This window comes from Podarcis liolepis, assembly GCF_965112155.1.
Source record: "Podarcis liolepis genome assembly, chromosome: 3".
In the NCBI taxonomy this organism is placed as follows: domain Eukaryota; kingdom Metazoa; phylum Chordata; class Lepidosauria; order Squamata; family Lacertidae; genus Podarcis; species Podarcis liolepis.
Genome location: NC_139557.1, coordinates 70,337,724 through 70,365,391, shown reverse-complemented (window position 1 = coordinate 70,365,391; position 27,668 = coordinate 70,337,724). Strand labels below are relative to the sequence as shown.

Genomic DNA, 27,668 nt, shown 5'->3' with positions numbered 1-27,668 from the left:
CTTCTTGGCACATGGAGAAAAATGTACTGCTCTCAAGAAGACACAATGGGAGTAATTGGCACAATTTATAAAAACAAAAACATTATTCAGAAATTTGCAATAGTCAAATACAGTGGCCACCTCTAAGTTCACAAGAAATTCAAAGACTTCTCTATAAATATTCTATTCATGCTGGTATGACAAGTTTTGTAGAAACGTATCAGGCAGCAAGGATTTCTGCAACACAATCAACAACTTTTGGGGGAAAGTAATTTAAAATCAACAAATATGATATTGAAGATCCAAGGTCCATCTAAGGCTAACAAAGACAGGCAAAACTTCAACTATACATGAAAACTTCTCTTGGCACTATATTTAACTGTCAGGAGGTAGACAATCTTTTCCTTTTGTCCATTACACTACTTCCCCCCTCCCAAGTGCTTATGAAAATCTATAAGTTTGTTGCAGTTTACTACAGTACAACAATGAAATATCCCCTAACAGAGAGTACCAGTAGCATCCAGTTAGTTTAGCGACTTGATTAGTTCACAGGAAACCTGAGAAGGAAAACATTCACAGGGCTCTTGATCAACATTATGGGATGGTTCCTACCATATTACTCTGAGACTGTGTGGCCCCATACATTGTAATGCCATTTGAGGGTGCTGCCGGCTGTGGAGTATCTGGCTGCATAAATCCTCTTCTGTCAATTAAGCTACAGAATAATAAAAAGTTTTGTTACAAAAAATTCTGGTTAGATAATTTTGGTCCAGCTTTAAAAGGAAAAAAGTTTCACCTTAAGAACAATGAACCATATGAGAATAGCTTCAATACCTCTTTTAATGGAACAGTAAAATAGATTTATTTGTTCCCAAGAGTTTGGTAGCAAAAATGGAAGCTGCATTTCTGAGTTTTTGCAATATATTTGTAACTTGGAGAAACATAAAAAGAGGAAGAAAACTGGCTGCAATCCGTAAGTCACTCTGGAACAGTTGGTCTGGAGTTTTCTTAAGGTCGCAATCCTATACTTGAGACTTACTTGAGACTAAGCCTCATTTAACTCAATGGTGCTTATGTCAGAATAATGACCGGAACATTTAAAAAATGAAATAGAAACTCTAATCAAAGTTTACTATGGATGCATTCTACAGAATAACAAAGTTATTCAGTTTCTAGTGGGGAACTGCTTGTTAATTTAACAGAGTTATATCATGAAATGGGAGAACTTACACAATTCTGTTACCACAGATCATTGCTGAAAAAATTAACCACACACTTAAAATTGTTAATTATTTAAGATCTTCCTCAATGGGCTTCTCTGGATGCTCCCAACAGAGGTTAGGTGACTGGTGACCAGGAATCAGGCCTTTTCTGCACTGATGTCTCATATTTTGAAGCCTTTCCCCCAGAGCTACTCACTTCGTGTCCATTTTACTAACTTCAGGAACAGATTTTGTTGGCACAGGCATTTTCTTCTTAAAAGTCACCTTGGACTTTCAGTGCTCCTAATATTTTTTTAACCATGCTTACAATAGTTTTACTCAGTTTTTGTTGTGTACTGGTCAGAATATTAACTTTATTGTAAACTGCCTTGTATATATTTCTAATTGAAAAGGTAGCGTATACATTTAACTAGACAAATATTTTTTTAAAAAATTCCTAGTATTGGTGCCTGGAAAAAACTTACCATAAGCAGTTAGAAGTGAAGAAGGACAAAAATAGTGTAGAACATCTGCAAGTTAAAACTTTGAACAGGTTTGCCATCATTTACATAAAATAAGCATTATAAAATGTGTGGGAAGTGGTAGATTTAACAGGAAGCAAGGATGTTATAACCTTCTGTTGCATATCCACACCATAACTGAGTAGCAGCAGTAGCAGCATTTTTCTCATTCTAAATATGCTTATTCTGAAATGTACTCCACTTTAAAGTGTGAAACACACTTGACAGATTTTTAATATATTTCCAATCAAATAAACAATAAATAATGTTTACAACATCAAGCTTTTAAATGTATTGCTAGCAATTTTAAAATGCAATTGCTGTATCTGGAGAGAAGAGCAAATCAATTGTCGTGGATCATCAGAAGATTATAGCTTAGGTTCTTCCTTCCAAAAGTTTAGTTACTGCAAGCTCCACAAGTGATGAATGGGTGGTACACAACAGACTTATGTGGTACCAGTGTCCTATTAGCAGCAAACCATACAACATACATGAGCACTACACTAGAGGACTCAAATGTCACATTATATTATTATTAACTATGTGGTCTTGCAAGTTACATACAATTGACCCAACGAGCACTAAGGACCAAAAGGAAGAGAAGATACTGAACAATTGTATTTTACCCCTTACCTGGGAGAGATGGGCCCACAGAGTGCAGAACAACAGTTAGTGAAAATGTTGCCATAGCTGTATGGATTGAAGTTTTCTTTACCTCTTTTATTTGACCAAGATCCCTTGATCTGGTAAGAAAGGAACGTTAGTGCACCTTTTTGTAGCACTCTTCAATATACAAAGTGCTACAACTCTTCCGTACTCTCCTAAGGTAAACCAGGCTGACCCAACAGTACCCTACAACCTAAACCTACAGTTAAACATGTCACTTTATTCACAGCGTCTCACTGTTCCACATTCCTCTGTCACATATACCCTCCAAGGGCAAAGGTATACTCTGTGCCAGCTGTTTCTCCATGTAACAGCTGGTTCCATCCTAATCACATCCTGGGATGTCACTGGTGACAGCTCCACTTTTTATTTATATATTATGAATGTTTTAATATCATTCTTGAATCATATTCCCAGAGCTGCTTGTAACAGGAATAAAGCAAATTAAATGTAAAAATCAAATAAACATAACTAAAAAAACAGTCTTCTATTTTATAACAGGGAATTTTGGTATCTCAGTAAAGCAGGTATGGGGAGGCTGTGGTTATCCTGATGACTGCAACTTCCATTGTCCCCGACCACTGGCCATGCTGGCTGGGGCTGACAGCAGCTGGACGCTAATAGCATCTGGAGGGCCACAGGTTCCCCATCTTCACATTCAAGTAACACTGTTTCTCACAAGTTTGCAACTGAAACTGGCAAGCTATGTGATTTACTCCCAGACAGCTCCAACGTGCTCTTTTCAAAACTGGAACCCTTCCAAACTAGCAGCTCCTGAACGAATCAGTCTATTTACTCCTAAAGCAGCAGTGACCAACTTACTTGGTTTGCGGAGGCTGGGCACTGCCTTGCCAAGCAGTTGGGGGGCTATTTCCCAGTGGTGACATAATTCCCCCTCAGAGCAACTTGGTTGGGGAGGGTTCCATTCCCCTGGCTGAGGATGCTGGAAGGAAGCATCCAAAGCAAAAGGAAAGAATGTTCCAGGGTAAGGCCTCAGCGGCATCCTCTTCTTTTCTTCTGAGAGGAATATCTGCTGGCTTGAAATGTTGTTTCAAGCACTGATGTTGGCCCAGACAGCATACTATTTCTCAAGAACTTGCTTGGAAATGGCACTGCTGGGGCCAACAGCTATGTGCAAGGCATCGTTTCTGATTCAACTGGCAGTATTTCAATCCTCCCAGCACTCAGTGAAGAGATGCCTCAGAGATCTCTGCGTCACAAAAGAGCCTCTGGGGGATTTGAGCTCTGAGAAGGCTGAAATGCTGCCAGATTGGCTCAAAAGGGTCTCTGCAATGATGCAGAGGTCCCTGAGCTATCTAATTTATTAATTTTAAGGGTTTGTATCCAGTCTCTCTAAGGCCTGAGGAGGCTCCCAACAATAATATGATTAAAAATAGAAATACCAAAACAATAACCCATTAAAAACACAGAACCTCTGTGAACTTCATAGGCTTATAAGGGGAATGTCTTGTATACTCTCCAAAAGCTTGTAAGAACAGAGCTCAGGAAAGACTGAATCTGTATCCAAACTTCATATGCAGCTATTGCCCTTGCATGGCCACTGTTTCCTGTGCAAGTCCTTGGGAAGCAACACTGTCTGGGTCAATCCATCAAGGTCAGATAACCAGAGTAGTGAAACAATTTAGAGAGCCAGAGTAGGACTGGGAACACCCAGGTTCAAATTTGTATTTTGCTATGAAGCCCACTAAGTGACCTTGAGCCAATCACTATGGACTAAGAGGATAAAACTGAGAGAGGGAATCTGGTATGCCACCCAGAGAACACAATCTTGGCCATTAGGTTCCCACTTCATTATTCCAAAGTTTGGAACAGAGCTGCACAAGCAGGCTGAAGAAGGAAGCGTTCTCAATAAGCAATCTCTCCAGTCAAAAATATTGCTTTTGCAGAACATCCATTAATGCATAATGACCTAAAGACCATTCTTATGAATAAGGAAGTGGAGATTTTTAACCACTAAACAAGATTTGGGCCCAAATGAAACATTAATGCCACCAGGGGGCTGTTCCCTACAGGGCATCAATGTGTCCAGTCCAGTGCTTTGTTTTAGCAGAAAACACTGTCATGTGTGCTGTTTCCATGACAAACATAGTTACTAAATAAAGGTTAAAAACACTTACATCCTCATTTGTTGTTTGATTGGAGCTGATCAAATAAGTATGAAAACCTGAGAGCCCAACAATGGACCAAACGGAGAAGAAACATACCACAGCTTCCAGCACAGTAACTGAACGTCAAGGGAATAGTAACCGAGAAGTCAATGAATGTAAATGCTATTAGCAATTATGGCTAAATGGAAATTTCAGGCCATGAATATACTGCTCCAAATTGTCAATGCCTAGGATAGCCATAACTATCATGCTGAGTTTGTGAACATCCAGAAAATGTATATTTAGCAGAGGCAGAATGCTGTACTAAGTGGACCTTCGCTTGTTCCATCACGATTTTTAGTACACAGATAGCTTTTAATCCCTACATTTTTGCACGCAGAAGCCTAAACAAACATTCCTTATGTAGTTCAGAAGAGCCTAGGCTCACATGACACAACTGCACACACAAAAATTAGGACATAGTGAGAACAGAAGGCATCAGGAAATCGCAAAATTTTGCCCAAGGCCTTGCTATAAGTTACTGGCAGTTTCAGAAATTCAACACGAATTCTAGCCTCAGAGTCATTACCACACACCACCATTTCCACTCCTGCTTGAAGGGGCATCATCAAACACACTGTATTCATGGGATTTTTCCTACTAGATGCTTTCCTGATTCCCCCCCCCCCCAACTGTCCAACCCTTAAATGGAAATTATGAATAAATAGCTAATTGTTGTGGCTGAATAGTCCACAAATGTGGAATCAACTACCTTTTGATTTTAAAATAACTGAAAGACTCTTTCATTTTCAGAGAACTGAAAAGCCTAAAACATTCTTAGAAGCTATTGTAATTCTTTTAACTGGAGGCTATTGTTGTGTTATTTATGAACATTGTGTTCAAATCTAAGCTCTTCCAACACAGAGGTACTTGTGTATTAGCATTTCTACCCAATGAATATACAAGTAAGTGAACATAGTAGAAGTTATACCTGAAGATTTTTTTTATTTTTAAAGCACCTGGGCTGCTATCTTCACTGCTGTTTGTGCATAACTTCCACTAAGCTAATGACACTTAGATGTTCACAATTTTGTGCAGGACTGAAGTCATGGTATTTCCAAATGCACTCTGTTTTGTATGCTAGTGAGTTAAGTTAGTGCTTTTTAGCTTGACTGTGCTCTTGCAATTCTCTTCTACTTTTTGCTGCTGGGAAGAGCATTTGCCTCAATCTAGTTATGCTGTGATAAAGCAAAGTTGTGTTTGAAGGCCTATGTTTGTCTTCTTCTTGAACTGACACAACACACCCATTACTAAAAAACAGCATTCTATGTGTCAACAGAATGCTGCTTGTTGGCTTCTTCCTGCACTCCCAGGTCTTCAAAATGGTATGATGGGAATTTATAATCTACATACAATTTCTTTGTTGATCTCTGCTAGGATCAGCACTGTAGGTATAGGCTTGGGGAGTGGGGAGCAACAGTCAGGTAAAAGATGCAACAGTAGTTCCAAATATTTGAAAGAGAGGCACAACTTGTTGTTAGGCTCCTTCCTATTTTGTTTCTGGATTTGCTGCTACTTCTGCTGCTAATGCTGGAAGTTCTCTTGAAGGAAACTGGGTAAATTATCACCCAATGCAAAATCATTCTGTCAGGAAGTTTAATTCTAAAAACATACATTCTCTTTTTATTACTTCTCATAAAATCACTTGTTTGCTCAAACTGTATAACTGCTTTGATAAAAAACGAAAGCCATTTTCATATTCTAGTAATGAATGTTTAAAACTATACACACTATTTTACAGTATAAAATAGGGGCTATCCAAATGGGTGTGTGAAAATCCAGAGACAGGGATTACTTGAAGTATGTCTGAAGTTCATATAACTGCATAACCCAAATGTTTGTCAAAGAGTAAACAACTCCAAATAAATCTAGATAGCAATGCTTTTAAAATTTATACAATATTAACTAAGAGCATGCAAATGCACTCCAGTTGAAAGGATATCTTGCAGGACTGTCCTTGAGTGCATTTAAGAACCCTGTTTGTTGAGATCCTGTAGAAAGAATAAATGTAAATATTAAACGATAATATATACTGTCCACATAAAAACAAATCTCAAAATCCAATATACAGTTAGAGTTTCAAAGAACTACAACACAAATTTTGCTAAATTTAGCCTTGAAATTTTACTGAAACTATTCAGCAAAAATGGAAGTTTTAAAACCAGAATTAACATATGCTGGATGTTTTCTCAATAGTAACACGTTAATGTCTGCAGACACCAGTTCCCCATAAATAAGTTTTCTATTATCAATCTGTTCATTCTATCCTATTATGGTGGGAAAAAACACTGCAAGATTATTATTCAACATGAAAGGTATCCATAAATATATTTTCTCTCACACAAAAATGTTTCTGTTGGATCAGGAAATCCTGTAAATGCATCATAATATGACCCAAATTCCAAGCTGCTTACGGATTTCTCTGGATACAATTAGGAGACATGATGCAAGGAGCCAGCTTTAACTCATTAATTTGTTCAGCAAAGAAGAATGACAAGCAATTGTCAAATTAAGGTCCAGATCTATTTTTAACTGCTGACATTTAGGGACAGAGAAAGCTGGGCACTGTGTTGACTCTGTGCCCTGGCAAGAAGTCCCAGCCACCTAACTAAACAGCACAGGGCTTTCTAAGGCTACTTCCAGGAGGGAATATCTGTTGGACTGTCGGCCTCAAAAACAGCATTAGTTCATGTCAAAGGAGCTGGTGAAATGGACCTATCTGCTATCCAATTCTTGCATTTCAAGTGCAATTGAAATTGGGATTTTTAAACATATGTTTATGACAATCTCTTGTATACGCTCCCTTAATAATATTTTATCTGCTTTATTAGTTTTGTGTTATGTCTCTGAGTTAAATGGGGGAGTGGGAAAGACAAGAGTCTGTAAACATAAGCTAGTGGTTACAGGCAGAGGGAGGTATGGTAGAAGTGGGGTAAGTGCTGGCTGGTTGAGAAGGAGAAGCCAGCATATAAGGTCTGTTCCACTCTAGTGCCATCCTCATCCACAATAACATAACCTCAGGATTCCTTAACGTGTTGCTATTTAATGCAAGATCAGTTTACAGTAAGACATCATTATCTGGTCATGGAGACTCATCAAATCTATCTCATCATCACTTGACAGGGCACAAAAAGCCAGTCTCTTCTGGCTTTACACTTTACACTATCTACCATGTTGCAGAAGAAACATTGCTATGGTTTATAAAAACGATTGGCAAAAAAAAAAATAGTTATGGTCAGCAGGGATTCCATCTCCCTCCCAATGCTTACTATTAGGTTGGGTGCTGATTTGGGGTGTTTGTACTTGGTGTTGTATACTAGGGACACGGCGGGATTGTTGTTTGTGTACCAACCACCCTTCTACCAAGCAGTCCCCACACCTGAGCTGGCTGAGTTGAAACTGATTTTCTTAAGGGACCTCAACATTATTTCAGAATCAGTCTTATCAGAAGATATTCAGGACTTCATGGTTGCCATGATAATCATGGGGCTGTCACAATGTGTCATGGCCCAACCTATGTGGCAGGTCACAATGAAGATCTGGAGCTCTCAACTAGGCAGGAAGATGCTGGACTGGAAATGGAGAACAAAGGATCTTCTGTTGCCACAGATGTACCCATGCCCTGTTAACTTGGAAGCTGGATTACTGCAATGTGCTTTACATGGGGTTGCCTTTGAAGACAGTTTGAAAATTGCAGCTAGTCCATAACACTGTGGTTAGGCTGTGAACATGGAGCAGGCAAAGAGATTTCATCTTGCCTGTGCTGAAGCAACTCCACTGCCTCCCATAATTTTTTTGAGCTCAATTTAAAGTGCTGGTATTAATTTTAAAGCGCTACACGATTTAGGACCCAGATAACTGTTGGAGGCATCTCTCTTTATCAATCCACATAATCTGCAGCCTTTTTTCCAGGTTCTCCTGCTATCTGAAGTGTGGCAGGTGGAAACTGGAGACACACTTTGCTTCCTTGCTTTTGGAAAGACATTGCCAGGAGGCCTACTCAGAGACCTTCTTGCTATCATTTAGACACCAGGCAAAAACATTTCTGTTTTCACAGACCTAAAAAACAACAACTGCTAATGTAAGCATTTAGAATGGTTGATTTTATTGAACAGGCTGCTGATACTTCCATTTTAATTTGCTGTATTAGTCTATGCGATTTATTATTAATTAATTTATTAAATTGTAAAACTGTGTTTCTTACTACTTTGTAGGTTGTCATAGGAATATAAATCACCTGGCAATTTCATTACATATCTTTAGGGGGCAGGCAAAAACATTCTTCTCCCAGGCCTTTGGCTAATCAAACAACCTGTGGCCTTCAAAACCTGTGGGTTTTTGTTTGTTTGTTATTATGTATCTTTGTGTTTTTATACCGTAGACTGTCCTGTGATCTTCAGATGAATGGCGGTATATAAGTTTAATAATAAAATATGCAAATTAATAAATACAACAGGTTGTGAACGTTGACCAACTTTTGGAAATTATTCTGTTTGCCAATAGGGTTTTCCAGTCAGCAAGGCAGGCCACAAATTAAGGAACAGTCACAGACCAATGAAATCAATATGCAGGAAAACTGAGAGCGGGCCAGAATGTTCGCTTTATATGAACTGTTCAGCAGTACAACAAATAAAGCTGAATAAAATGCATTTGCCTTAAGTTTCTGAATTAAGAAGCTTAACAGTTGAAAGTCTTGTTAATGATCAAACTAGGTATACCATTTTGGGTATATCCTGAATGTCCAAAAGATTAGAATGAAAACTAGAGTTTCAAGCAAATGGCTATATATGTAATCTGATTGTACTAGCATACTTACGATGGATGATGTGGGTGATAACGAATGCAAATATAAAGACTGTCAGAAAAGACAGAGATAAAATAAACATATAAAAAAATCTGTAGTTTCTTTTCCCCACACAGTTGCCTACCCAGGGACAATGGTGATCAAACCGTTCTGAAAGAAAAGGCAGAAAAAAATGGAACGCAATTACAAAAACAACAACAACAGACCTGGTTGAGAAAATCGTTGCAGCCATGTTCAGGTGTCTACCTGAAGATGCAGTCAAGCTAAAACTGGTGATGGGGAAGATGTGTGTGCAAGCCCCACCCCCAAGGCCACATGAACTGCTTTTAGATCTTCACATGACAACTACAGTAGGGAATTTAAAGTGTGCTCAACTGAACACACTCAAACTCTCTTCAAGAACAGAAACCCTTATTAGCCTGGGATCAATTGAACATGCTATAAAACCTTCTAATGCCCTTTGCACTAATCATACAATGATCTTAAGAGCTGCTGGCACACATATATGCCCATCCCCAGTTTTTGCTATCACATGTTCATGTGAATGCTTGAATATAAATGACAAAAATATGACCCAAAATTGGATGCTTAAATGCATATTTTTATCATAGTCCTTTGTCTTTAGTCTATTACTTTTTTATAAATCTCTTTCAGAGTACAGTTAATTTACAAGCCATGAATAGAACAGGGAATTGAGGGAAAGGGAATAATTACATTTCTCTCTATTCATTTAACACTTTTTTCTGCAGGATAGCACAGTTGGTACAGCATGAGACCCTTAATTTCAGAGTCGTGAGTTTGAATCCTACATTGGGCAAAAAGATTCTTGCATTTCAAAGGGTTGGACTAGATTACCTTCATGGTCCCTTCCAATTCTACAATTATATGATTCTGCCTCAGTCCAGGGAGTGTGAGAATGTAGTGATTTGGAGGAGAACATCATATGGACAAGAGAGAATGGAGGTACAGGAAGCTTACTATCAACATTAAATTTGATTATTTAATTTATATACTGCTTAATATATTAAAAATATCTCTAAGCAGTGTACAGAAAACTGAACAAAAGACAACTTCAACATAATATTACAAAAATACACAGATAAATATAAAATTGTTACATTAATCATCTTCTTCTTTGGTGATCACTTGTGGCCGAGTAAGATTGTCTTCCATAACCACGGTTTTAACAATGAGTTCGTAAGAGACTGTGGAGGCCAATTCTGGATCCACACGTCCTTCCACAGCGGGGACAGAAGACGATCATCAGGCATCCGCACAACATGACCAGCCCAACGAAGTTGATGTTGAAGAATCATTGCGTCAACACTAATACAAGGTTACTAACATATATAAATCTATATCAATTCATGTTTCTTCTGACACACCCTCCGTCTCAGCCTCCAGGTTCTCACCCAGGGTTCAGCAAAGTCGCAGCTCACCCACAAAAAGTCTCAGATGACAGTATGGATGAGCTCAGAATCAGACATGTTAAAGATAAGTTCTCATGACTGGTTGGGAGGATGGGTAGAGTCAGCTTTTGTACACAAAAGACCCAATCAGTATTGTCAAAAACCACTGCTGAAAAACTAATGGGATAGAAGATACAGGGGCCTTTGTATAACATACCAGCAGCCTGGCTAATTCAATTGATATCATTCACATCTGTGCTTGTTTGGCAATATGTAATGTTGTGGTTTCCTTTGTAGCCCCTATGATTTCATAATTTATGTGCATCCATTTTGGGGCTGTTCTTCATTTATCTGTTGTTGTTGTTGTTGTTGTTGTTGTTGTTGTTGTTAAAAACCCAGTGTGGATGCTTGCAGTACATACTGTCTTTTCCTGCATTTGAAACATTTGTAAATGCAACAACATACGAATCCTGCAATTTCAATGCTAGTAATCATTTCCTGCAAATATGGGGAAAGATACATAGCACCTTCAAAGAACTTGGGTTTAAGACTAAGAGACTAATTTTTAGCAAGTCAACTGCGCCTGCAAATTTTTTACTTGCTTTACTAGAATTGGAACAGAATAGTGCCCCTGGGGTATACACAGACTTCCAAGGCTGTTTCCATAGCCTAAACAAATTCATGCAGGCACTGTGTAGCAACTGTCTCATAGGTGAGAGGGGAAGAGGTTCACATGGCTTTGGTAGCAAGCTGGTATTTGTTACTGAACCTAATCTTCCCCATTTCAATCTAAGAAGAAGGGAACATTTTGCAGAGACCTTTGACCTCATGCGGGGCTTTTGGGAGTGCCCCAAATCTCAGGCCACAATTTGAGATTAGCCCCTTGCTCTCTTTTACTTTGTGTGGACTTGATCCAGCTCATGGGCCTTACAATATGTACCTTCAAACTCAGGGACAGAAAACCAAAAAGGAAACTGAAAGGGCTCTATCAAAATTTAATATTGGACTGTTTCCCAGCTGCAGTTGTTCATACAATTTCTCTGTTTCTAAGTAGAATATTAATAGTTTTCAATTAGGATTAGATAGCATTAAAAGGGAACATTTGATGACAGAACTATTCAGAACTATGTGTGTTAATGGCAGGATTTAACACAGTGGGCAGTATCCAACTAAGTCGTTCTGTCAGTGCAAGGATTTTCACTTGTGCAACAAAACTTCTCCCCCTCCTTCCCCCTGTATGTCCCCATATCTATTCTGGCATTGCCCACAACCCTCTAGAATAGATTTAGGGAGGGTGCAGGGTGCATTCAGGGAGTGGAGAGGGGCGAAGTCCTCTTGCAGAAGCAGAAACCCTTGTGTTGGTGGAATCAGTTGGTTGAAAACAGCTCAGAAGTTCCCTCTCCCCCAAGGTGGCTATCAATGGCTACTTATGTTCTGCCTCCACTGTTGGTGGCAATATGCCTCTGAATGTCTATTGTTGGGAATTGCAAGGGGAGAGAGTGCTGCTGTGCTCAGTTATTCCACAGGCATCTGGTTGGTCACTGCCCTTGGCCTGGTCTAGCAGGGCTTTTCTTATGTTCCTATTGGATTTTGCCCTGCTTTTGTATCCTGGAGGGGAAAATCTGTCTGTCTGTTCAAGAGCCTGGCCAAGGCCCATTTCAGATAAATTGCTGCAAGATTATCTTAAGTTTTTCTCTGGGTTAAGGACACATAAACCACATCCTATATCTTCTACCTAAGAAACAATGGTTGCTTACCATGATGCCACATTCAGTACAAATCTGTTTCATGAATAGTTCAAGCTCCTTGAATACCTCTTGAATGGTCAGTAGACCATGAAATACAAAAGGATCACCTGTTGTAATCACCCACACATCTTTAATTATAAAGGCATTAAAGGATTACTCTTCAAGGATTACTTTGAACAGTAGAAATTACCTTGGAATTAGACCTAGCTTTGTTCAACAAGAACAGTTATCAAAAAACAAGGATAAGGATATAGAAATAGTAGGCTCCAAAAAATCCCACCCTTATGGTGGGTGTGGGTGGGTGTGTCCATATCCCAGATGATGTAAAACAAATCAATTCACATTTATTCCAGAAAGCAAGTACAAAAAACCTTAAAATTCATATTTGTGCATTCAATTCTTTATACCTTTTAAAAAATTAAAACTAAAAACTTTTTAAAAATCAAAATATGGGGAAATGGGAGACCCCTACAATACTAAGCTGCAAGACTAGACATTTTAAACGAATGGTATGGGGAAGGCTTAGTAACTGAAGCAGAAAGCCTTGTTTTGAAGAGACTACTGAAATCAATGCTGTGATATCATGAAGAAAACCAAGAGGAAATTACTTATAAAATTCCATTTTTTCATACACACTATACTATACTATAACAGTATAGTATAAAATATAAAGGTAACAAGAAATCTAGAGAAAAATAGGGGAGGGGGAGGGATTAGGAGGAAAGGTGTACACGTCCGCGCGTGCACAGGTCGCGATTCGCCGCTTCTGCATATGCACGTGACATTATTTTGAGCATCTGCTCATGCGTGAGTGGCAAAACCCGGAAGTAACACGTTCCGTTATTTCGGGTCGCTTCGGAACACAACCTGAAAATGCTCATCCCGAAGCTACTTCAACCTGAGGTATGACTGTACTTTCCAACGAGAGAAGCATCAATAGCCTGAATTAGAATACATTGAGGTAACAGAGACTAGAGATGAAATGTTATTTATATCTGAAAACAACAAGTCAGTTCTGTTTTATTATTTTGGAATTTGATAACAAGCCAGGGACACTTTTGAGGATATCGGCTAGTGATCTACAGTAGGAATTAAGTACTGAGGGATACAACTGGATTTGGGTTAAGATTCTAGCAAGAACAACATCTGTGGAGTTAAAAGAATAATTTTATAACATATTTGACTCCCTATAGACTTAGTAGGATATATTCACCAGTACAAAGTAACTGTTGGAGATGTAGTAGGCCTCAAACAGATTTCTTGCATAGTTCAGAGCTGCCCAATTATATAGCTGTATGTATTTTAAATCTGGAATTTTATTACAGAAAGGCTTGGTTACAAGTTACGAATGAATTTTAAAACAGTTTTATTAAATTTTTAAAGAGGAGGATTATTAGAGGAGGATTTCAAGGTAATATTAAATCTATTATTTGATGCAAAAATAAGCATTGCAAAAGCATGGGGGGAACACCCCCTTTTATTTTGGAATGGTTTGAAAGAATCTGGGTTATTGTTATATTGATAAAATTAATATAGAAGAGGAAATAATGGTTAAACAAATGCATTTTTAGAATGCTGGACAGTTTATAGACACTGCGCAACAAGAGATTTCAGGAAAATATATTTATGTACAAATTATTTTCCTTATTCTAGTATTATACTGTGTATACAACTATTGTGTAAATGTTGCAAATGACAATAAGTTGGGAAGCTGAATTATAGAGTGTTCAATAAAACTAAGAAAAAATATTTAAAATAAATAATAATAATAATTTTTATTTATACCCCGCCCTCCCCAGCCAAGGCTGGGCTCAGAGCGGCTTACAAGCAATAATAAAAACAAGTTGAATGATTACAACTTAAAAACAAAATTAAAATACAACATTAAAATATTAAAATGTAGCCTCATCGCAGGAGGAGAAGGAAAAGAAAAAAGAAAGAGAGGGAGGGAATCAAATTGGCTCCAAGCCAAAGGGCAGGTGGAACAACTCTGTCTTACAGGCCCTGCGGAAAGAAATCAGATCCTGCAGGGCCCTAGTCTCATGAGGCAGAGCGTTCCACCAGACCGGAGCCAGAGTTGAAAAGACCCTGGCTCTGGTTGAAGCCAATCTAACTTCCTTAGGGGCCTAATCACAATTACATACCATGTAGCTTAACTTACACTATCACAGTCTTACACAGGTGGGGGGGAATAAAAAATAAATAAAGAGAAGTGATCCTTTTTCTCTGTTTGTTTCCCCCTACCTGTATGCCCAGTGGGTTTTCCTCGCTTACCTGAGATAGGGCTCTCTCTCAGTCAGAGCCTGGTAAGCAGCCCCTCTGAAGGGGGCAGTTCCGGAGGTTCCTGTCTTTGTGCAATTTTGGCTCTGCACACGGACCCACGGAACTGAACCCTTGGGTCAGTGGCAGGCCCACTGTATATTTAAAAAAGAGCACCTGAGGACAATAATATGCAGCAAACAAGCAGTAACCTTTGCTCCCCATTCCATCCTCAACTGTAACCCACCCCCATTCTGAATTAGGTATGTAATATACTGTATTATATTGTCTGAGTTACAGAGAATCTTCAATGCAGGCATCCTCCCACTTACGCGCGATCAACTCGCACACAACCACATATATGTGCGGCACCAGGGTCAATCAATTCTAACCTGAAATGGTGGGAGAGCTGAAAAGTCCTGTGGCTCATGAGGAGACCGTTCCCTGAGCCCAAAGAGGACGTCAGTGAGCCAAAAGTCCAGAAAAAAAGACTCCAAGGGCTCAAAAATGGTGAACGGGAGCTCTTGCTGCCGCCGTGCTACCAGGCTCTGCCAATAGATTCTGGATTCTAGACTCTGCAAGCAGAATCTCTCTCTCTCTCTCTCTCTCTCTCGTTTGTTTACACAAGACTACTTTTAAGCACAGATTAAAGTGGCCTGGGGGGGGAGGTAACTATGGATGAAATATGTTTCCACAGGCACCACACAGATTCAGTCTATAATACAGAAGAGATATTGCTTCACAAACTATATTTTGAAGTACATAACTTTAAACATTATCTCCTCTTACTTAGCCTTCAACACCAAAGTTAGGGCAGTGTATTCAACACCAAAGTTAAGCCATTATATTCCACAGCAAACGAGTAAGAAAGCTAGGACAGTGCATTATCTTTTATTTTTACTGCAAAAATGTATGCCCTGTTAAAATAGATGTTACATTTAAGCTTTCTTTGTTTTGCCCCAGGTTTCCAGGTGTTCTGACTCACAAAAGATTCCTACTATAAATGTGACAGGTGTAGCCTGTGGCTCTGAATCAACCCAAAGCTCCATGGTTTTATTTCAAATTGAACAAAGAATTGAGAGATGAATCACTGTGACTCTTAACAAGAGGGAATGCTCAAACAGGAAAACTGAATTGAAAAGGAATCTATATAGTGCACAAACAGAAAAGTTTAGCAGGCTGAAAACTTTATTTTTGGCTCTATCAAGCCCGAAAACACACAAAAAAGTTATAGTATCATAGAACTGAAAGGAATCCTGAGGGTCATCTAGTCCAACCCCCTGAAATGCAACCTCGGCTTAAAAACCTCCAGTGAAGGAGAGTCAGCAATCTCCCAAGGGATTCTGTTCCACTGTTGAACAGCTTTTACGGTCAGAAAGTTCTTCCTGCTGTTTAGTTGGAATCTCCTTTTCATCATGAGAAGCACCAAAATATACTGACCAGTATATATTAATCTTTCATTATAGCTAGCAAGATCTGTATATTATTTTTGTGTGTGTGTTTTACTCACCTACACAGTTATCACAAAGGCTGCAATGTGAGGCACGAGGTGGGCGAAAAATCTTGCAGGTAAAACAGTATTTTAACTTCACTGTCTGCCCATTGATGACTACTTCTTTTGTTCTGGGAGGTGGACGATACCCTCCTGAACTGGAGCCATTTGCAATTTCTAAATATGGAAATAAAAACAAGAAGTCAAAAGATTGAGATTTCATCCAGTATATTTGGAATAAGTACATTACTGTAATTTTTAATATAATCTATATGAATTGGAAATAGCTAACTAAAATTGTCCTTTAAATCCTTTTTTATAAATAAGGAGGGTAATATATAACAAACTGAACCGTATTAAGTCTTCTTTTGATTGAAAACATGATGTTATATGAGAAGCTTTACTTGTCCCAAATGCAGTGTCAACAACCAAGATGACATGCAGAAAAATCTGTTAATTCCTACATTTCCTTGGGAGGGAAATTAGTCCTGAAGGTGTTTAGCCCAAACATCTTATGCATTATGATCATTCCTGCATCCATACAGTACTGTGTGATTCTTTTCAGGAGGCTATAGTCCTATGCTAACTTACTGGGGGGTGACCCCACTGAACTCAATGGGCCCTACTTCCAAGTTAACCTGCATAGGTATTATTTTCCGATTGTAGATTTCATTCTCTAAGGACAAACACAGTAAGAGACCTCTGTGCCAACCATAAGCAGTGCTGTAGCGGGGGGGGGGGGCTAGCCGGGTTTCTCGCCCCGGGTAAAGCCTCCAGAGGGCATCACTGAGACTCCCAGCCTGTGTGTGTGTGTGTGTGTGTGTGTGTGTGTGTGTGTGCGCACAAATGTATGTGGGGAGTGTGTATGCCAAACTGGGTCTCTGACCTGGGTGAAATAAAGCCTAGTTTCACCCTTGCATAAAGTGCTAAACTACATGCATATTGTTATATGCATATATTTGTCTTACCCATAATATTTATTTATTTGCAATATCTCTTTCTTAAAAGTGTATTGAAAAAGTTTTAACCTGAAGAATACTTTTAACAATGTTTTAAATCACATATTAATTGTGTTTTTCTTTTAATTAATAGTTTTAATTGTTTTGTTTTACGTTGGGAGACACTCAGACAGGTGATATAGATGGAGTTAATTTATTACCTGGAAGTAAGCTCCATTGAATTCAGTAATACTTATTTCAGAATAGAAAGGTAGCAACCAAACCCAAAAGAATTTGCTTATTCATGTTGCTACCTTCATACGGCCAGTTTTTGTGTGTTGACTTAAAACAAGTGAGTCCGATCGTCATTCACATAAAGATCTGTTAGATGAGTGTAGCTACACAAAGTCATACTTAGAACCCTTCTTGCTCTTCCTAATGCTGTTAATTCTGCTGCATCTTTATTGTCATCTGTGGCCCTGAGAGGCCTTCAGTGACCTGATTTAACTCCAGCAGAGCACTTGGCACCTTCTGAAGCGCCCTTTTTCCTGGCAAGGCAACTTTTTGTTGGTGGTGGCAAATTTGCACTTTGCTCTAAATACTTTGAGGACATATATCCTCCAATTAAAACATTTCTGTTCTGTACTACTAATAACTTATGGTGGCATTTGGGATTCTCTTTCACATTTTCTGCTCACAGCCCTGAGACAAAGGCTGACAATGAATAGTCCAAGGTCTCCTAGGGAGCTTCATAGATGAACCATGATTTTAACCCTGGTCTCCTACACCTTAGTCCATTTATTATCCTTCCACAGTATGGGGGGGAAAGCCATAGAAGCGAAAAAGTTGGGGTGGGGGGATAAACTTTTTCCATAGGGCTGAAAGTTTAGTAGGGCCCTTGTTAACAGTTCTGTGTGACACCTTTAAGATTGATCAGTTCAGGCTCCAGGCCTACTTGGTAGCCATCCCTATAGAATTTAGTGGGGATTACTTCTGCGGGTGGCGCTGTGGGTAAAACCTCAGTGCCTAGGACTTGCCGATCGTATGGTCGGTGGTTCGAATCCCCGCGGTGGGGTGAGCTCCCGCCGTTCGGTCCCAGCTCCTGCCCACCTAGCAGTTCGAAAGCACCCCTAAGTGCAATTAGATAAATAGGTACCGCTTTATAGCGGGAAGGTAACGGCGTTTCCGTGCGGTGTGCTGGTGCTGACTCGCCAGAGCAGCTTTGTCACGCTGGCCACGTAACCCGGAAGTGTCTCCGGACAGCGCTGGCTCCCGGCCTCTTAAGTGAGATGAGCACACAACCCCAGAATAGGTCACGACTGGCCCGTACGGGCAGGGGTACCTTTACCTTTTTACTTCTGCGTAATGTATGGTTATTGTGACATTAGTCCACACTAGAAGGGGTCCCTGCTTTCACAATTGATAAACCAAGGTCAAACACTGTTTCATTTAGTTGAATGTGATGCTTTTGTATCCATACCTTTGCAAGGGAGGAGGATGGGAAGAAAACCAGAACAAACTGGGTTATCTGGCATCTAGAATTCTTATTTCTTTAGTTATTACTTACTCTGAACTTTACAGGACAGATTAAGCTCTGAAACTCATTTGGGAATTCTCAAAAGCAATGTTGTAATGTGTAATAGCAGGTTCCCTTAGAAAACAAGGGCATCACAGGGAATCTGTGGCACAGCAATTTTGAATGCATGTACTTGTGTGAACATTATCCCTTCCTGACCTAAAATACTCTATAAAAACGTGGCATGCACATTGAGAGCAAATGGGAAAATGACTTTATTTATTATGCAGGAACACCACAGTGTTAGTACACAAAAGCAGCATGCTTTGTAAGGGTAGTTAATATGGCCTATTTTGCAGTACCTGAGAACAGGAAAAATCTGTGACAATCCTCCAATTAATAAGGATTTTAAAAAACAAACACTGCATTCTATGTGACTAGCTAACATCTGAAGGCTCTTTATACTTCTGCCACTCTGTTTGGTAAGAACAGAAACTTAATCAAATTGCATAATGATCACTTAAACCAACTACTAATATGTCCACATCAATACCATGAGTGCAATTAACTATCCCAAATAGAAGTACTTTGTGCCCAAACTGAAGAACTCATTAAATTAGAAATCCTTAAATGAACTGAAGACATCAAATTAAAGCTGAAGTATAAATGTAATGACATCCAAGATGATCAGACAGCATCCACTCCAGTGCATCTGCTCAAAGAATTTTACAAATTCCCAGATACTCGTATTTGCCATGGCAAGATAGCACCTAACACATTTATTCTGCATTATGCTCTAAGATAATCACAATGTGTTGTATCTTTTTAAATTTAATAACCAACTGAAAGCAGTCTTGGTTGCCAGAGTACACACATAAATAAGCAGAGTGGCACAATAAAGCCTTATGCCTTGTAATATTAGGGTAGGAATTACAAGCCCCTGAATAGTTCCTGACGTTAATAAGATTCAGTATGACCTTAATTAACCATGCCCCAACCTAATGAAAAAGGTCTTTGACCAAGTCCTCCAAACTCTATTCTTAATTCAGCCCTCACATAAATATATATACAAATACATATGCAAATGTTATTTAGAGGATGAACTTATTTGCTTATCTCCTTCCTCAAACTTGTACGGTGAACAAATGCTAAATCCCTTCATTTGCAAGTGTTCATAAATACTGATATCAGTCTAAAAGCCTGTGCTCTTAGCAAAGAAAACTACGTGCAATTTTCTCCCTGGTTTCCTAACCCGTAACTTCATCTGGTTTCACCACTACAGGAATAGATGCAAGACAGTACCTTTCAACATAAAACATTCTCTTCTAACTTATTTATACTGTATTAACAGCTGTTTCCAAAGGCTTATTATGCAGTTTCATTATTTATAGCTGGAAAGAGGGAACAGCAGTTGGCTCATTCAAAGCAAGCAAACGAACACTTTATTTGGACCATCTACATTTAAAATGCTGAAAGCAAGCTTTAATGTTGCAAGATTCTTCCAGGAGGGAAAAAAATACAAAAAAGCCCCCAATGGTGCTGCATTGGATATTTACCCAGTCATACAGATTTGATCTCAAATATGCTGGAAGATGGAGGAAATTAGCTGAAGCAAACACGAAGGGATTATCTCGGTGTTTCAGGGATAGAGAGGAAGTAGGAATGACTTGCACTTCAGTCATTTCTTGATGACAGGGGCAGATACATGTTGCCCAATGTGATGTCAAAAATGTGCATTTCTCATGGGTCTTGGAGGAAATGGGAATGGAAGAATTAACTACTTCCTTTTCCTCCAATGCTGCTTTTTTGAAACTTCTGAAGTGGCCCATATTGGAGCCTGGCAAAACAATTTAGAACTTTTGCTGGATTAAAGTCTATGTTCCAGTTATCAAACGAAATTACCCAACCCCTTTGTGTCTTGATGTTTAGGCAGCTACTGAGGATATTTTTGTACGAGAAGGCTTTTAAAAATAAAATGATAACAGTACAATTGCAGGAATTGTTATATTGCTTTTAGTTTATTGGGTTTTGTATTTTTTGTATTTTATCTTATTTTAATGTATTGTATTGTACTGTTTGTACACCACCTCAGTAACTTTTGGTTGTGAAGGAATTTATAAATCTGCAGATATATAAATAAAAGACAGAGGAATACCTCTAATGTAAACACTGACATTACCTCCTGTTAGAAAAAATGAATTTAGCCCATCACTACACAAATACAAAAAGCTTTTCAACAGTTTAGATCAGAGATGGTGAACTCCATATGCTAATTTATGGGTGATTTAAACATTTGCTCATGGAATGTTTGAGGGTTGGGGACAGTAATAAAAAAGAAAAAGTATCATACAACTTAATGAAACAATGACAAAACATTATCCTCAGGGTTTGAAACTCCCATTGCTCTAGGCGCATTTTGCGACAGGGAATTTCATTAGTGCAAGCAGTTTCTGAGCTCTGGATGCAGTACTGCGCCTGAGATTTCAGATTAAAACTGCAGAGTGGAAGGAAAGGAGGACCCTTCTACCTCCCCACTTCTCCCTTAAGAATATTAGGGGGAGGGCAGGGGAAGGGCTGGACAATGTAAAAAATGAACATGATATTTTAACTGCAGTTCATTCATTTTCAGCTTTGTATTCTTGTTATTAAAAAAGTGCGCCAAGACATCCCGTTGTTGCACCCGTAACCTAGGTTTAAGGTGCCATTTAGCTCCTAGCTTACATATATCAGTTTCTAACACAGATCACCCTCATTCAGGTATCTCACCAAAATGACAGCAAACAAACCAAAAGCCACCATTGTCTAATACACAGAGCATTTTCATGACTTAGATTGTTATTTATTAAATATCTATATACTGCCCTTCATTCAAAGATCACAGGGTGGTTTACAATATAAAAATTCAAAAATACATACAATAATAACAAACAAGTACACCTCCCCCCAATTTAAAAGGCCATTGATTGTTTAGCCAAAGGCCTAGGAGATGAAGAATGTTTTTGCCTGGTGCCTAATGGTATGTGACGAAGGTTTCAGACGAGCCTCCTTGGGAAGAGCATTCCTGAAGCAGGGAGCCACCACAGAAAAGGCCCATCCTTGTGTTGCCACTCTCTGGACCTCTTGTGGAGGAGGCATACAAAGAAAGGCCTCAGATGCTGAACACAAGGTCCAGGTTGATTCACACGGGGGTAGATGCAGTCCAGAACTATTTAAAGTTTTATAGGTCAAGACCAGCACTTTGAATTGGGCCCAGAAACTAATAGGCAGCCAGTGCTGTAGGGCCAGGATTGGCATTATATGCTCAAACCGTCTTGCCCCAGTGAGCAACTTGGCAGCCAAAATCTGCAATACAGTAGCTAGTTTTCAAACCTTTTTCAGAGGCAGCCCCACATATAACATGTTGCAGTAATCTAACCTAGAGGTTACCAAAGTATGGACAACAGAAGTTAGGCTATCCCTGCCCAGATAAGGGTACAGCTGGACTACTGGCAGAAGCTGACGGAAGGCACTTTGCACCACCATGGCCACCTGAGCCTCAAGTGACAGCAATGGATCCAGATGTACAAAGACCCCCAACTGTGTAGATCAGGGATGGCGAACCCTTGACCCACTGCTGGATTTCTTCCAGTCCTCTGGGTCCCCACCTGCCCATCAGCAGGGAGAGATTAAAACCACACTGCTATATGCCTGTGTCTCCTGAAAGTGAATTCACATAACCGGTAGGAGCCAACTCCTAGGGGCCGTACAGGCTTTGGCCCCAAAATAAAATATTTGAGGGGGCTGCCCTCCCCTAAAGTTGGTGGACATTTCCAGTCAAACAGTTTGTGTCCTCTGAGTCATGTGATTATGTGGGGCAGGGCTTACCTGGGCCCCACAATATTTTATTCAACTTGGCACCCCTAACATAAGCACTCCATTCTTGGCCAGACACTCCACATCAGAGGTTGGTAACCGTTTTGGACCAGTAGTCACATTTTGAATTTTGAGAGTGTGCTGCAGAAGTCACTGTTGCTCCTTTTCAATATCACTGTAAACACAAATGCTTCTTTTGAAAATCTACAAGACAGACCATTCCAGTTAACACTGCCCTAGAACTGAAAAATTACAAAACTCACTTCTTTTTAGAAAAAAGAACAAGTATGTGATGTTGCCATTCAGCACGCACGCACGCACGTGTGTGTGTGTGTGTGTGTGCGCACGCGTGCACGCGTGCACGCGCACGCACGCACGCACGCACGCATACACACACACACACACACAGTTACAAAGAAGATGATGGGACAACAACAGACCTTCAGTGTTACCTATTTGTCTTTCAAGATCTGCTGCTTCATCTGGTGTTGCACGAGGCAGGACTCCAGGATCACTGAAGCTAGTACGTAGCAAGGTCCCCATAACAAAAAAGAACAGAATTGCTCCTACTGCAGGAATAGCAGGTGTAATCTGATCTGATAAATATCGACAACTGTAAAACAGAGAAAAATTGAAAGTTTAAGGGTTATTAATACTGCATAATACACCTTTTACCCTAGTTTTTGACACCTGAGATATTTTTCAGGACCCACCCTATTCCTATAAATGTAATTTGTTTTAACTTTTTAAGATTGAATTTTAAATTGCTATACTCTGCCCTGGGACCTTATGATGAAGGGAGGGTAAGAAATCAAATTATTAGTAGTAGTAATAAGGCTGCTGATGTAATTTCCAATATTGCAAGGGAATTAGGTGTGGGGGAGAGAACTCCTGGAAAGCCATTCCAGATAACCAGCTTAGAGAAGTTATTTCCCCACGAAGCACAAAACCTAAAAATCTCAAATTTTATTTGAGAACTTCTTTATTTCACAAAATTTCTGAGTGTGCGTTCAGATTATATTTTCCACCACCACCAACATTTTTGTACTCAAGGAGGGCTCCGGTGCAGGTCCAGACTCACATTCTATTTTCCCACCTTATTTTCTAGGCATCAGTAAATTATTGTGTTAACATGGGATCTCCCGAGTCAGTCATTCACTTCTCCTTGGAGCAAATGGAGCAGAAGCAGTGAAAGAACCCAAGGTTTACTATAGATCATTTCCTTCTGTACACTTTAGTAACATTTCCTGCAAAATCAACACCCACTTTGTTTATTTGTTTGTTTAAAGTGAGGCAATAGAATTATGTTATGTACAAAAACAAAAAAAGGATAGAGCGCATTGATAAGAGATGCAAAGCCTTTTATAAATGGCATCTCTTTTAATGGGTATGTATAGCAGTGTGGTTAAAATGTAATATAGTTCCCAGTTTTATTTAGACTCCCCGGCTTCTTTGCTTTTAAAAATTAAATGTTTCCTGAGTTATAACTATCTTAATCACTTGAGGCAAAACCAAAAACTTAAAGACTAACGGATTTATTACAAGATAAGCTTCTGAAGACTCAAGCCCCTTTTGGAAAATAAATAACTCTTCTATGTACAGAAGAGCAGCCTTGCCATTGACTTTCAGGCGTCTCTTGAATACTTTTCTATGCCAACAGCTCTATGCAGCTTTTTAAACTTCTTGATTAGCCAGTATTATGATTCTTATGATCGTTTTGTATAGCTTTTATGGGGTTTTATATTTTATTTTATTTTATATATTGTTGTATACCACCTTGATATTTATATGAGTTAGAGATATATAAATATGTTTAATAAAAAAATGTTATTGTTGACAGATATTTGAAATTTAAATATTAGCTTTAAAAAACTTAACAATATGCCTAGCATTTTATACTGCATAAAAAGACAGCTGCAGAAAAGCAAGTTATGACCTCTGCAATGTATCCATGCTGTTATACAGCATAATCCTGGCAATTGACAAACGAGAAGACTTGCCTCTATCATGGGATGAATGAAGTCTAGCTGCTGAACCACACTTCTTGCTTCAGTGGGAGCTGCTGCCTGATAACACCGGGAAAGACCAAAGATGAGGACAGGAAATGCTGCCCTTATAAATCTGGTGCCATATGGACTTGATGTTATTTCTGTTCCTAATACTACAAAATCTTTTGCAAACCACTTTTGAGTCTCTTCTGGGACAATAAAAGGGGACATAAGTATTCTAAATAAATAAATACAAACCTTTTAATTTGATTTCTGGAGTATCCTAATTTAAGAACTAGAACTTCTTAAAAGCTTAAATCATTAAGATCACATGGGTATATATCATTTACTTGGTGAATTTCAGGGTTATTGCAATGAATGCATACCAGTCTAGGCTGAATTTGTGTGCACAGAGTTGAACAAATGATTCACTGTGATGAATGGTGTAAATTCCCTCACAAGGAACTACAGGAATGTATTTTCATGATGAACTAATTCACCACGGGATACAATCAATCCAAGCAGGTCTTCACAGGCATGGTTTACACTTCACAATCTGTGTGTTTACAAGTAGCACCTAATTATTTGTATTACACTAAAGTATTTATAGGCTACTGTCCTCAATTCAAGGCAACTCAGAATATCAACACACATATTTTAAATGCAACAATCACACTAAAACAGGAAATTCGTAACAGATAACTTAGAAGAGGACAATTATAACAAAAGCATAATAGATCATAACAACCAAATACCATCTGGAATAAGAACTATCCCAAAAGAAATGAGAGAGAAAGGACTCTATATATCATCTGGGAGGATATTCTAGAGCCATGAGGTGACAGTAATGAAGACCCTGTTTCTAACAGCTGATAATTCCATAGTAAACGTGCTTGAAAACAGAGTCCAGTGTAGCAATCACAACTACCAAGGGGCGTAACAGAGGGAGAAGTACTTTCTAAGGTATGTAGATCACAGGCTGTGACCAGATTTAAAAGTAATTAAGCACCAGGCCCTTGCATTCAGCAAGCTAGCAATCAGTGAAGTTGTTGCAGAATTGGCCAAGTATGATCACAAACAATTACCATAGTTAGCAGACAAGGAGCATCCTGCTGACTCATAGAAATTCTCCCTCCTTTTCCTTTTCAGTATTAACAGTAGCATAGTTCTGTGCCACGGTTTCTTTAATCATTAGTAAACCAACACCAAATCCTGCTTTCAAACTCTAGTGTAAAGCAAACAATTGTTAGCTTTCTCAGTGCAAAATTCAGTGACTCACTAGGGCAAGACAGTTTGTGCATATAACACCAATCCTAGCCCAACTGCACTGGCTGCCAGTGAGTTTCTAAGCACAATTAAAAGTACCTCAAGGACTGCTTCTCACCATATGAACCAATCTGGACCCTGTGACCCTTCTTCGTATGCCTCCTCCATGAGAGGTCTGGAGGGAAGCAACACAAGAACAGGCGTTTTCTGGGGTGGCTCCCATTTGTGGAATGCCCTTCCCAGAGCATTCATTATAGATCTTCAGGGACCAGGCAAAAACATTCCTCTTCTCCCAGGCCTTTAGCTAATTAAACTATCTATGGCCTTTAAAACAGGAGGGGGGCATTGTTCTTGTTTGCTACTATGTTATGTATTTTTGTGTTTTTATATGGTAAGCCACCTTGTGATCTTCAGGTGAAGGGTGGTTTAGAAATAATAATAATAATAATAATAATAATAATAATAATAATAATAATAATAATAATAATAATAATAATAATAGAGCTTTGGTGCTGATTTAAGTCCACACTAGGGCTAGCTAACCTCTGAGTGTCCAGATGTTGATGAAATACAACTCCCATTATCATCATTAGCCATGCTGGTTGAGGACTTATAGTTCAGCAACATCTGGAGGGACACAAGTTCTTCACCAGGGGTTTTACACCATGGCTAATACTGAAAAGGGAAAGGAGAGGTGGCTCTGGGTGGGAAACAGGAGGAAAGAGTGGGCATGATCCCACTTGACACTTGCATCAAGTCAGTGTCAAAACCAACAGAAATTATAGGACTTTACATTGCCAGGGTACAGGGAGCTCACATATTTAAAGTTACTCATTAAAAGGAAACCTAGAAAAAAGGACAGTTTTTACTAGTTTGTACTGAGCTTCGGACTGTAGCCAGAACAGACACATTCTCTTTGATCTTGGTGAACTAACAGTACTGTCTATTCCTGAAACAAACTGCAACTGTCACTATGTTAACTGCAAAATACTCATTTAAACTGGCTACAAAATACTTTATAAAAAAGATCATTTGTTCAGACTGAATCCTGTTGCCACCTGCAGTGCTAAATTGCAGAAGACCAAGATTCTAATCTGAATCTGCAAAACTACAAATATCAAACATACCAGTAAACTAAGCTAACAGTAAGCTTTTCTACATGTTCTATGGTTTCCAGCACAGAAGAAAGACAGGATATAAATGTAAAGAAAGAAGGCAAATAAATAAAATTTATATTGAGGAGATATAGCACATCAAGAACCACTTGAGGTCTTTCAGAACAGCTTTAAAGCTTTAAAGAAGACACTGCTAGAATTGTGCCCACACTCCTCACCTTCAAACTTGCCTCAAGGTGCCTAAGAGAGTAACCCTTTCCTGAGCATAGCCACCACCAGCAAACAATTTTTTAATTGATGGTAGACACCAGCACCCCACAAAGTATGTCCCATCAATGATGCTACATCATGGTATAGTACAATTTCAACTGAGCTGTTCTGAAACAAATGGGAACACCATGAGGCAAACAGATTGCAGCTCTTCCACCAAACAAAGGCATTTTTTACTGTACAACAAAGTGGGGGAAAGTACAAAGAACCTGCCTCCTGTGATAGAATAAAAAGTTCCTTCAACAGAAATAAATGGATTTCATAAACAAAAGAGCAAAACCTGCAAAGCCATCAAGAAAGCCCTGCACTTTTGTGAGACATGAAAAGCACTCCAAAAGTATGTATGTATTGGGAGGAAGAGGAGGACATTCAGTCCCAATACATGCTCTGTTTATAGCTGAAAAGACTAAATGGAAGAAACTGCTGGGTACTAAACAATAAGAGAATTAATTAATGGTTTTTGTGTTGATTTCCA

General features: G+C 39.0%; 1 protein-coding gene and 1 long non-coding RNA gene across 6 annotated transcripts in view; one reads left to right on the top strand and one right to left on the bottom strand.

The window, feature by feature from the left end:
• Positions 1-27,668, bottom strand: part of ZDHHC14 (zDHHC palmitoyltransferase 14) — a 59,394-nt gene that overhangs the window by 15,153 nt on the left and 16,573 nt on the right. For 3 of the 5 annotated variants that reach the window (XR_014524385.1, XM_083496531.1, XM_083496533.1), the window contains exons 2-8: positions 22,995-23,167; positions 16,267-16,425; positions 9,353-9,490; positions 6,479-6,527; positions 4,507-4,609; positions 2,336-2,445; positions 592-694 (exon numbers count right to left, since the gene is read on the bottom strand). Coding sequence is in view for 4 of the 5 variants with exons in the window: in XM_083496531.1 (XP_083352657.1) it covers positions 592-694; positions 2,336-2,445; positions 4,507-4,609; positions 6,479-6,527; positions 9,353-9,490; positions 16,267-16,425; positions 22,995-23,167 (835 nt within the window). In the remaining variant the exon portion in view is untranslated. The remainder of the gene's footprint in view (positions 1-591; positions 695-2,335; positions 2,446-4,506; positions 4,610-6,478; positions 6,528-9,352; positions 9,491-16,266; positions 16,426-22,994; positions 23,168-27,668) is intronic. The other 2 variants (XM_083496532.1, XM_083496534.1) reach the window with 1 other exon arrangement.
• Positions 4,530-9,185, top strand: LOC310703923. The gene is made up of 2 exons (XR_014524474.1): positions 4,530-4,652; positions 9,040-9,185. It is a non-coding gene; the product is annotated as an uncharacterized lncRNA (long non-coding RNA).